At 46.1% G+C, this 12457-nt stretch overlaps 1 protein-coding gene across 1 annotated transcript; it reads left to right on the top strand.

Moving 5' to 3' along the window:
* The first annotated feature begins 10383 nt into the window (after positions 1-10383).
* On the top strand, positions 10384-12245 carry LOC133915818 (patatin-like protein 3). The gene has a single exon (XM_062359148.1). The coding sequence runs from the start codon at positions 10510-10512 to the stop codon at positions 11851-11853; it is 1344 nt and encodes a 447-aa protein (XP_062215132.1). The 5' UTR covers positions 10384-10509; the 3' UTR covers positions 11854-12245.
* The last annotated feature ends 212 nt before the right edge of the window (positions 12246-12457 follow it).

Here is a 12457-nt window from a genome sequence, read left to right as displayed (position 1 = left end):
ACCTTTGACCGTGAATAGCTAATCTTTCCCGCAAATAAGACCTTCTAGTATCTTAGGTGTAAGTAAGCTCCTTGTGTCTCTAAGTATCTTACCTCCAGAGCTAAAAGCATATTCTGAGGACACGGTACTGAGGGAATCGCGAGGAAGTACCGGGCCATAGTTGATAGCATTTGGAACTTTTTTGCATTTCTCTTCCACCATGCCAAAACATCAAAGTTTTTTGTGTCCTCCTCAGTATCTTCTTCCAAATATGTATCATTTTAGACTTTGTTATACCGTTGCGACCTATATTGAGCAAACTCTTATTCCCGCTTTCTTTTCCCAAAAATTGGTGAACCGACACTACAACTTTCATCACTAGAACATGGCACACCGCTTGTCCTTCCAAGTCGCTCATATTCTGTGAAGTATTTTCTCATCCATTGCAGTGTAGAGTCCACATGTGCATCAATCTGATCCACATTGTTAGACACCTTATGGTAAAAGAACTCCAAATAATCTCCTTTCCTTCTTGGATCCTATACAGTGGCAATGACAAGTGCAAGATTAAACTCAATGTCTTTGTTCTTTCTGCGAGGAGTATAATCATTAGGATCCCAATATTTCTCATCAGGATCCCAATAATTATCAAATTTCACGTGCATAGCGACAGCCAATTCTTTAGCACATCACTAGTTTGCCAATCTAGATTATTCAAAGCGTGATGGATACAATGCAACACAGACAAAAACAAATGTGAAGTTGGCTGAGCTGACACGACATTTGTAAGCTCTTCAAAAGCTTTAAAAAATGCGCAAATTTCTTCAGCCTTCTCCCACTCTTGCTCGCTAGGGAAACCTCAACATATTGATTAGCATAACTATTGAGGGCTGATTTGTATGCCAATGATTGTACAAGCATTTTAAAGGTCAAATTCTATAGGTTTGGTATATCAAGAGAAATGCCAGACTTTGAAGGAAGACCTATCCCATTTGCATCTGAATTGAAAACTTGAATTCTTGATGGAGACGAATTTGGGGGTCAAATACAAACAACCCTTCTAAAGGTTGTCTATTCATGGTCAATATAAACCTCTTTTTGATAGTGTTCTCAATTGATGGGCAAGACTCGGCGCTATGACCTCTAAGACTGCTAGTGCTAGATTTAGTGTGTAATTTTAGTTGATAGTAGTTGCACACTGCCTTTATATCACCATCCACATCTACCAAATTCTGTTCAAAGTGTTCCCATACCTTTGACCTTCTACCACGTGGTACTTGAGATGTATGATCATCCATGGAATCATTAGTTCCTGAACCCTTTGATTCTGACATGCTTGCGAACCTATTCATCACCCAACATTAGACGATTGACAACCAAAGATGATATGGATATCTATGGTGAAGAATCCTCATTTCTAGATAGACAAAGATATGTCCTAATCCTATTTGAGGATATGTGGCTCTAGATGGTTTTTATGCTCATGTACAATCTAGAAAAAATTTCGGCAGCATCTTCTCGTTGTTCTCCAAATACACATCTCAACGATAAGTTAAGAGGGTATGTATCTAGAGAACAACAAGGATATACCACCAAATTTTTTCTCTAGAACCATACAAGAGCATGCATAGAAACCATGCAGAGCCATCTATCCTTGAACTGTCCAAAAGTCGTGGACAAGAAGCATTTTCTTATAAGTATGATATGTTGTCAAGTCATATTTATAATCAAATGATCTCAAATGGGAGACTTAGGTGACGCAACCTAAATTCTAAACATGACACAAAGAGTATCCACGGTATGCAACTAAATTTATTATCATTCAGAATTTGGATCACAAAACAAAAGAAAAAGAAAAAATGCACATCCAAAATTTTGGTGGTCAAACAAGCATGGCAAAATTTGAATAACACAGTAAGCACACCAAACTGAATAACCAAAATTTTGGGGTGTCCTATGATCAGGGTTCCCATGACAGTAAAAACAAGCCAATCAAACAAGCCAGGTCCTCCAGATCTTGGTACCTGTGTATGGATGTAATGTTGCAATGACAAGAACAAGGGGCTCACCTGCAGCGGAGCAGAGGTGGCGGGGTAGGCTGAGGAGGAGCGAGCTCGAGACTGGAGGAGGCGAAGAGCTTCTAGCTAAGCTTGTTGAAGATGTCTGGTGATCCCTCATGAAGATAGGCAACTGAAAAGGGATAAACCAAGAAGATGAAGTCATGCATATCGAAGACGTTTCGTGATCCCTCGCAAACAAGGGGCTCAGCCATGAAGATGCTCTTGTTCACAATTGAAAACAACAGCTACACTCCTCATCTTCAGAAATGAAAGCCAATCAAAGAAGATGAAGTCACGATGTCACCTCTAGATCTGCGAGGCGGAGGGGAAGGAGAGGACGATGATGAGCAGAGGTGTCGACGATTCGGGACCGGAAAGCGGCGGCGGGTGTGGCGGAGTGTCAGGAATGTGAATATTCAGTTTCGTCAGCTAAGTTCAGCTGTTGGAAGACGTTCAGAGTTCAGACAGGAGCTCAGTTGCCGAATTGGTATGGAGTGATCTTAGCCGTCTATGCGCCATCCAACGGTGATCTGGATGGTGGAGAGTTTCACTGTCAAGGTTTATGCTATAGCTCAGCTTTACTCACATGAGCTGTAACTTTTCTTTTTAGTTAATTTTGTAAGAAGTTAAGTAACCAGAGTGGTTGAGAAAGGGAAAGAACATAATCATTTCCAACTTAGCCAGTTAGTTTTAGGGTACTTAGTTGTTCTCATGCCGGTGACCGCGCCGCTGTTCTGTGATACCTGATCATTTGAGCTTCAATACCAAATCCACACTAAATTCTTGCTCTGTCAAAATCCTGCCTCGAGGATTCCTGACATGGGTATCAGAGCCTAGATCTATCCTTGGATCGGTACTGATCTCGCGATTGGTGCAGGTTTGAGCGGCTGCTTGTGGTTCTCTCTATAAAATCATGATGCCGAAAGCGAGGTTCTAGCCAGGAGGCGACGGAGGGGCTGCCTGTGGCTGGTAGCGAGGATTTACTCCGAGCTGACCTCGGAGCCGGTGATGGTCAAGACTCGTGCACAAAAACTTCAGGTTGGGATGAGTTTTGGAGAGGAGGAGGTTTTGAGGCAAGAGATTCTGCATATCAAGGGTGATCTAACATATCTGAAAGGCATGAAGGATGAGATGCAGATACTTAAGGGAGAGCTCACCGACATCAAAGGGATTTTACTGTCTATGGGAACTAATTTAGCGGTTGTTTCTGCATCAAACCGATTGGTTTTCAATCAGGCTCCCATACCTGCACTACCTTTAGGCACAACCATTGATACGAGTGCTCAGGTATGTCCAGATGCACATCCAGTCCCTACAACCTCATCTGCTTACCCAGATAGCACCGTACCTTTATGTGGTGTAACAGTAGGGGGAGGTACTAGTGCTCTGAGAGGAAGATCACTAGGAATGGCTAGCTCACATGAACCCATATTCACTCACAACACCGAACCACCTATTCCAAACATTCCTAGTAATCTGGTCAGACCTGATTTCATGGAGAGAGGCAGACATAACCAGCACTTTGATCCTTATGGGCTTGAATCAAACCTTCATGCTGGGACTGGTGGTACCTTCATGGACACTGGCCAGATGATCACTCACACCTTAGATAGGAGCTACCACTTGTATGCAGGGAATGGTTCACAACCTTATGCTAAAGAAGTTATTAAGGGGCCAAAACTGGAGTTGCGGTTATTCAATGGGGATCAACCCTTAAGTTGGCTAAAGCACTGTGAAAAATTCTTTGAATTATCTGGGACTCCTTCCTCACAATGGGTCAACCTGGCAACAACACATTTTATAGGGAGAGCTGAATTGTGGTTTGGTGGTATGGGAATCCCATGGCAACATATCAACTGGGGTCAACTGTGCAGAATGATGCTTGATAGGTTCTCTGAAATGGGAACTCATGAAGCAGTCTCAAGGTCTCAGAGTTTGCAGCAGTTGGGCTTTGTGAATCAATATATCGACAAGTTTGAGGAATGCATGGCGTATCTAAAGAGAGATCATCCTTATCTACAGGAGGCATTTTTTTAGCTGCTTTATTGGCGGTCTGAAAACTTCTATTAAACATCAAGTCACTTGTTATCAGCCAAGAAATCTCCTGGAAGCTTTTTGGTACTCCAAACACCTAGAACAATCCATGGCGGCAAAGAGGGTATACCCCACTAATCAGACAAATACATATGGGAGGGGAATTAGCAAAGATTCTCCTACAAAAGAAAAGTCTAACCAGCCTGCTAACAAACACAAGAACAAGTGTTGGTTCTGTCAGGAGCCATGGAGCCCCCAACATAACTGTAGGGTAAGGAAAAGGTTAATGGCATTGGCTTTAGATGAAGGTAGTGATGCTACTGTCAGAGACAAACTGATGTCCCTTGCTCTAGAAGAAGAAAAATGGGATAAAGAGAGTAATCCTAGAGAAGATACACCAGAAGCTGGATATATCACAACACCTGATAGTCCACATAAGCAAGGAGATGCTTCAGCCCAGCTAATGCAAATCTCCCTAAATGTTGTTAATGGGACATCTGATTCTATGACCTTTTCACTAATACTGAAGATTGGGGACAAAAGAGTAGTAACACTAGTTGATGGTGGTAGCACAGATTCCTTTATGGATTATGAGTATGCTTTGAGAAATAATTTCAAACTAAGCTATATTACAGCAAGGAAGGTTACAGTCGCAAGTGGTGGAGAACTTATGACCGATGCGGTAGTATCCAACCTAACTTATGCAGTGGGGGATGTAACTTTTTGCAATACCTTCAGGTTACTAAAACTTAGAAGCTATGACCTTATCTTGGGAGGCGATTGGATATATGAACATAGCCCAATTGGATTAGATTTATAGAAGAAGCTGCTTTCCATCACTAAGGAAGGTAATGTCTATAACTTCCCAGATTTTACTATTCCTAATGGACAGTGTGTAGTGGATGCAAGGAAGCTATCTAAGATGTGTAGGAAAGGAGTTATGGGCTATGTAATTCAAGTCAAGCTAATACAAGATTCTGATGTGGGAAGTAATACATCCCTATCAGCTAAAATTGAAGAACTACTTCAGTAGTATCCTGACTTTTTGAAGAGCCAAAGGGTCTACCACCTAGGAGAAATTGTGACCATGCTATACACTTAAAGTCAGGAGCTGTACCCCCAAACATCAAGCCCTACAGAGTCCCACATCAACAAAGGCAAGCCATGGAAGATATCATTCAGCAGATGCTGAAAACTGAAGAAATTAGGCCCAATCTCAGCCCATATTCTTCACCTTCTGTTTGAGGAAAAAGGATGGATCATGGAGGATGTGTATAGATTATAGGAACTTGAACTCATTGACCATCAAAAATAGGTTCCCTATGCCTGTTATAGATGATATCTTGAATGAGCTACATAGTGCTGCTGTCTTTTCTAAGCTTGATATGAGGTCAGGGTTTCACCAAATCAGGATCTTGGAGGAGGACATACCTAAAACTTCCTTCATGACCCATTTGGGTCACTATGAGTATTTAGTGATGCCGTTTGGGCTCACTAATGCCCCAGCCACATTTCAGTTACTCATGAATCAGGTACTATCTTAATTTATAGGCAAGTACGTCTTAGTATTCTTTGATGATATCCTGGTGTATAGCAAGAATATACATGAGCATGTTGATCATCTGAAAACTATCTTGGATGTCCTAAGGAAAGAGAAGTTGTATATCAAATATAGCAAGTGTGCCTTTGCACAGCCACAAGTGGAGTATCTTAGACATGTCATAGACCAACATGGGGTCTCTACTGATCCTAAGAAAATCTGTGATGTACTGAATTGGCTGAAACCTAAGGATGTCTCACAGCTTAGAGGATTTCTTGGTCTAACATGATACTATAGGAGATTTGTGAAGGACTATGGAAACATTTGCAGGCCACTCTTTGATCTTCTTAAAAAGGATGCATTCAGTTGGGAGGAAATTCATACAAACACTTTTGAGAATCTGAAAAAACTCATGACCACATGCCCCGTGCTTGCATTACCAGATTTCACACAACCATTTGTCTTGAAGACTGATGCAAGTGGTTTAGGACTGGGTGCAGTACTTATGCAAGCTGAAAGACCATTGCTTACCACAGCAAAACTCTCAGCAATAGGGCTATGGCTCAATCAACATATGAGAAAGAGGCAATGGCTATCATTGAAGCCTTAAAGAAGTGGAGACATTATCTTATAGGGAGTCCTATAATTATAAGAACCGACCAAGAGAGTTTGAAGTATATTTCTACTCAAAGGCTGACAGAAAGCATTCAACATAAACTTCTGCTCAAACTGATGGAGTATGATTATAGGGTGGAGTGCAGGAAGGGGAAGGAGAATGTAGCTGCAGATGCCTTATCAAGGATAATCAAGGAAGGGCAAGAGGGAACTTGTATGAACATCACTGCAGTTCAACCTGAGTGGGTACATGATATTGCTAAAAGTTATGAAGGTGACAATCATTTTCAGCATATTTCTGAGGAACTTAATGGAGATCCTGACCCCCTTGGAGTGTATTCCATTGTGGCTGGACTAATGAAGTACAAAGAAAGAATTTATGTAGGACAAGGAAACAATATGAGAGCCAATATACTCACTTCTTTTCACTCATCCCCTATTGGTGGTCATTCTGAGAAAAGAGCCACCTATCACATAATTAAGAAGCTTTTCTACTGGCCCAGGCTGAAATAAGAGGTTGACCAAATGGTTGAAGAGTGCCCTACTTGCCAGGTAACTAAATCTGAAAACATACACATTCCTGGTCTATTGAATCCTTTAGAAGTTCTTGACATGGCCTGGACACACATAAGTACGGACTTTATTGAGGGGCTGCCCAGGGTGAAAGGGAAAGATGTGATCTTGGTTGTTGTGGATAGATTGACCAAATACAGCCACTTTATAGCACTATCACATCCTTACACAATCCAGCAGGTAGTTGAAGTATATATGGACCAGGTGTTCAAGCTACATGGTTTTCCCTTGGTGATTATAATCGATAGGGATATGGTATTTACAAGCAAGCTGTTCCAAGAAGTATTCAAGACAGTGGGAGTTTCATTAAGATTCAGTACTGCTTACCACCCACAAACCAACGAGCAAACTAAAAGAGTTAACCAGTGCTTGGAGAATTACTTGAGAATTATGGTTTTCCAAGAACCCAGAGAATGGCTGAAATGGTTATCCATGGCTGAGTGGTGGTATAATACTTCATATCATACCTCACTTAAAACTTCACCATTCCAGGCCTTGTATGGATACCCACCACCTCAAGGGAACTATCCATTCCCTGTAACATCTCAGAAGAGTCTAGAGTCACTGTTGAGGAGAAAGATAAGATGCTGCAGGAATTGAAGGCCAACCTGTCTCAAGCTCAAGGCAGGATCAAGTACTTTGCTGATAAGAAGAGAACTGAAAGGGTGTTCAAGGAAGGAGATATGGTATATCTTAAGATGCAACCATATAGACTGAATGCCTTTGGATTAAGGGGATTCATCAAGTTGAGATCAAAATTCTATGGACCCTTTAGGGTTTTGCAAAAAATAGGACAAGTGGCATACAAGTTACTATTGCCAGAAGGAGCAGACATACATCCTGTATTCCATGTGAGTCAATTGAAGAAGCATCATGGAACTAATGCATTACCCCTCCCAAACCTACCACTGATAACAGCTGGAGGAAAAATCAAAATGGGGCCTCTGGAGATATTGGAAAGGAGAGTTGTGCCGAGGAACAGTGAAGCAGTGGTACAATGGTTAATTCACTGGGAAAATCTCACAGAGAATGAAGCCACGTGGGAGGATGTTACCTTTATTCAAAAGATATTTTCGAAATTTAATCCTTGTGGACAAGGATTGTCTCAAGGAGGGAAGGTTGTTAGGAATGTGAATATGCAGTTTCATTAGCTAAGTTCAGCTGTTGGAAGACATTCAGAGTTCAGACAGGAGCTCAGTTGCCGAATTGGTATGGAGTGATCTCAGCCGTCTATGCGCCATCCAACGGTGATCTGGGAGGTGGGAGAGTTTCACTGTCAAGGTTTTTGCTGTAGCTCAGCTTTACTCACATGAGCTGTAACTTTTCTTTTCAGTTAATTTTGTAAGAACTTAAGTAACCGGAGTGGTTGAGAAAGGGAAAGAACAGAATCATTTCCAACTTAGCCAGTTAGTTTGAGGGTCTAAATTCTTGCTCTGTCGAAATCCTGCCTCGAGGATTCCTGACATGGAGTCAAGTGTTTGGTCTTCGGAATGCACTCGTCACTTCTGGAGTAATCGCTGCTCGCTCGTAGATGAAGGGCGGCGGGCCACAGGCGTGACGGAGCCGCGGAGTCGAGCGGGCCGAGCGGCTCGATGAGTCGCTGATCAGTGATCAACGAGCTGAAACTGCTTAAAACCAAAAAGTTTGAGCTCACACCAAGCCATCCCAATCCGTTTCCATTGGAAACCCAAACCGAACCAATCCATTAACAACCTCAACCCATTATCAACCAAACCAAAGCTGGCTCAAAATGAAACCAAAAACTTTAAAATCATTTAGGCCCAAACCATTAGCAGGCTTACATACAAGAGACAATGGTTAGATGTATGTATGTATGTATCGTGATATCATAAAATGTATGTAAACGCGTAAACAGTTCGGACAAGATTAAGCATCATGGGTAGGATAAGCTCTATATTTTGAGAGCTCAAGCATATATATACTTTAACATCCCTTTATTGTTTTCTTTGATTTTCTGGTGGGTACGTTTGAGACTTGAGACTACCACCCGGCACTTTGAGTGGAATGGATGATGAGCAGTCTAGCTGGCATGAGTAGCTTAGGTCAATTAGTTAGTAACAAAAAGCATCTCAATCATGTACAATGCATACATATTTCGGTCGGTGCATGCACGCACGTGTGCGCCATTTGTTTTTTCTTTTCTTTCTGTTGGCGTACGAAAGCCCGTGGAAAGAGCAGACAACCATGCTGGCCGGCCGGAGAGCTGGACAGAGAGAGACCCAGAGCATGCGACACCTAGCTCGCTTCAACCTCTTGCTGGTAGTAGTTCCTTCTTGATCCAGCCTCAAGCCAACTGGAGCCTGCAGGCCCGCGTGTAGAACAAAAGAAAGGGTTGTGCTAATTTTCGGTCATCTGAAAATAAGTATCGATTTGATCTTTATTGGATAACTGCCGACCTCCTGGCTGCTGCAGCACTCGTTTCTATGTGCTTTAGCCCCGTTTTCTCGTCGTCCTGCATCCATCATACTAATCTCTCCGTTTTAGAGTTTCCTTACTCTGACCCACTAGCTATCTGTTGTAAGCCTGTGGCCGACGACATCTTCACTGCTTTACCTCTCCGCTCTCATGCTCGCCTCCTTCATCGAGTTATCCTATCTCCTGCAGAACTCTTCTAAATATAAAATGCCTTACCTAAAACTCTAACCTCGCGTGATTAAAATCGAGAAATCAGATGCTGAAGAATAAGAAGGACAGAAAAGAAATGATCTATTTCAACATGTACAATTTTATTCGTAAAGAGACCATACTACACCTCTACGATCACTCTATCGTACTACATCATATATAGAAGGACAACTTGCTCACCAAAAGTCACAACACCACTTGGGCGCTGATGTGTCGAAATCACGTGTATAGTGACATGCCAGATCCAGCGACCGGAGATAACATACGGAAGAAAATTTTATAAGATCCGACCTTTCAAAAATCCACTCTCCTCGCACGACACGTATCCCTTACTCTCTCTTGTATACAGGTGTCAATCATTAGATTAAAAAAAATATTATGAATAAAAATTTCACAAAGATCTTCGTAGTTGTGAGCATCTTATAAAATTTTCTTCACAGCGTACAGCAGCAGGGGCTGCGACAGTGGACGCAGGCAAGGGCAGGCGCCATTAACTGCGGCTGTACGAACAACGCCCCTGCACCGAGACCTCTGACGCGTGGGCCCCACGTGATCGCCGCAGGTCCGCCGCTGTCTCACCATCCCGGGACACCGCCCCTGATCCCGTCGGTGACCCGGCCCTATCGCGCGGCAAGCCAGCGGTGCACCGGGGCCCACGGCCCACGTGTGCGCTGCGCAGCTCGCGAGGAAGCTTCACTGCCGGGTGCGTGCGTGCGCGCGCGCGGCGTCCACCCATCCAGCGAAGGACGACGCTTCCTCCCGCTTTCGCGAGGCGCCGATCGGGTCGTCCATCTCGACTCCGACGGCCCGGGCGAGTCCGTACGCTAGCTTCCGGCTGCAGCTACCCTGCGCAGCCTTCACGGGAGAGCGCGAGCGCCGCGGCCACGTGGCGCGCGGGACTAGCCTGCGCCGGCCTCTATAAAGGCTCGAGTTGGGGTGGACTAGGACGCGTCGATCGTCGCAGTCTCCATCTCTCACATCACGAGCTATCTCGAGCTCGAATTAATCCACCACCTAGCTACTCAAGTTCCAGCTCTAGTCTCGCTTGCCGCTCAGAGAGAGATGGAAGCGTACGCGGCAATGCCGTCGCCACAGACGATAGCCATGGGCGTCGACAAGCTCAGCTACAAGATCTTCTCCCTGCTGGAGAGCAAGTTTCTATTCCGCGCTGGTGGCGGGGGTCTGTCGGGCCCCGGGACTCCGGCACGGGGGTTTCTTGGTGATGGTGGCCGCGTGCGGGTGCTGGCCATCGACGGCTGCGGCGCGGGCGCTGAGGATGCGCTCCTGGCCGCGGCGGCGCTCGCAAGGCTCGAGGCCAGGCTGCGCGAGTGTACGGGTGATCCCGAGGCGCGCGTCGCGGACTTCTTCGACTTGGCGGCCGGCGCCGGTGCTGGAGGCGTGCTCGCAGCGATGCTGTTCCTGAGGGGACCCGAAGGGCGGCCGCGGTACACGGCCGAGGAGGCGCTCGCGTTCGTGGCCGGGAGCGTCGGGAAGGGGAGGGACTGGGGCGGTCGGCGCGGGCGGTGGGCAAAGCTGTTCCGCGGCGCGCGGAGCGGGGAGCGGTCTCTCCGGCGGGTGTTCGGCGACGCAACGCTCAGGGACACCGTCGCGCCGCTGCTCGTGGCGTGCTACGACCTCACCACGGCCGCGCCCTTCATGTTCTCGCGCGCCGACGCCGTCGAGAGCGACAGCTTCAACTTCCGCCTCCGCGACGTCTGCGCCGCCTCCTGCGCCGCGAGCGGCGCGCCCTCAGACGTCAGGTCCGTCGACGGACTCACTACCATCGCGGCGGCGTCCGGGGGAGTGGCGGCCATGGGCAACCCGGCCGCCGCGGCCATCACGCACGTTCTCTACAACAAGCAGGAGTTCCCCCTCGCCACTGGTGTCGACGACATCCTGGTCCTCTCAATTGGCACCGGCACCTCCGCCACCGTCTCCAGCGGGTTGAATACGCCGATGGCCACAAGGTCACCGTCGCCGCGGGACCTGGCACGCGTTACCGCCGAGGGCGTGGCAGACATGGTGGGCGAAGCGGTGGCCATGGCTTTCGGGTACACGTGCGGAAGCAACTACGTCCGCATCCAGGCCGGCAAGGCACCGACCCTCCTCCACGCGGAGTCGGCGGCCGCGGCCGCCGGAGCGATGCTGGCACAGCGGAACGTGGAGTCGGTGCTGTTCCGCGGGCGGAGGCTGTCCGAGCGGACGAACGCCGAGAAGGTGGACGCGCTCGCTGCGGAGCTGGTGAAGGAGCAGGAGCGACGAAGGCGCAGCCCGCTCCCGAACGTGGCCATGAAGCAGGTTGCCACGCCGCGGCTATCGTCTGCGACCACCGCGTCGTCGGTCACGGCCACGGCGAGGACCACGTCGACGATGCCATCGCCGGTGTCATGCGATTCTTCCCGGTAGTTGAGTTTATTAGGATCTTGTGTACATGCATGTCTCTGACATGCAGGCTAGGAGTGATGTGTTCTTTACTTCTTTCCGATAACGAGCCACTGACGCGTGGAGCGCAAGTATGGAAATGGAATTTCGTTTTACGGGAATTGAGCGAGCGTGACTCTTTTCGAACACGAATGCTTCTTTCTCAGTCGACATCCGATATACCCTGCTGTAATTCATGTTACCAGAGGTCAGGACCTCTCCGTCTCTCTCGATAAGGCCGACTTCGGCATCCGCCGGTGTGCCGGCCGCATTTGCGGATCGGCTACCGTATCCTTGAGCAGCTACCGTATATACTGTTATAGTGTTGCGGATAGAGTGATGCAGCTACTTCAAATTTATTAATTATCTTTTCTATATGTATCACTGTATATAGAAAATGGCTATGAATTTAAAGTGAGAGAAAGAGTAATAGAATATAGGAAATATAGTAGCGGTTGGAGATAGAAAAAAAATAAAAATATTGTAATAGTGTTAATGAATGTTATAATAGTATTATTTATAGATAAATTTTTAATGCTAGAGATAACTACAGATACTTAAAAATTCATCTCATATAACATTATTACAG

This window comes from Phragmites australis, chromosome 4, assembly GCF_958298935.1.
Source record: "Phragmites australis chromosome 4, lpPhrAust1.1, whole genome shotgun sequence".
Lineage (NCBI taxonomy): Eukaryota > Viridiplantae > Streptophyta > Magnoliopsida > Poales > Poaceae > Phragmites > Phragmites australis.
Note: the sequence above shows the minus strand (reverse complement) of the source record. Positions and strands in the feature narration are given on the sequence as shown.

Excerpts from the sequence above, each read along its gene's own strand:
- LOC133915818 (XM_062359148.1), top strand. The coding sequence starts at position 10,510 with ATGGAAGCGTACGCGGCAATGCCGTCGCCACAGACGATAGCCATGGGC.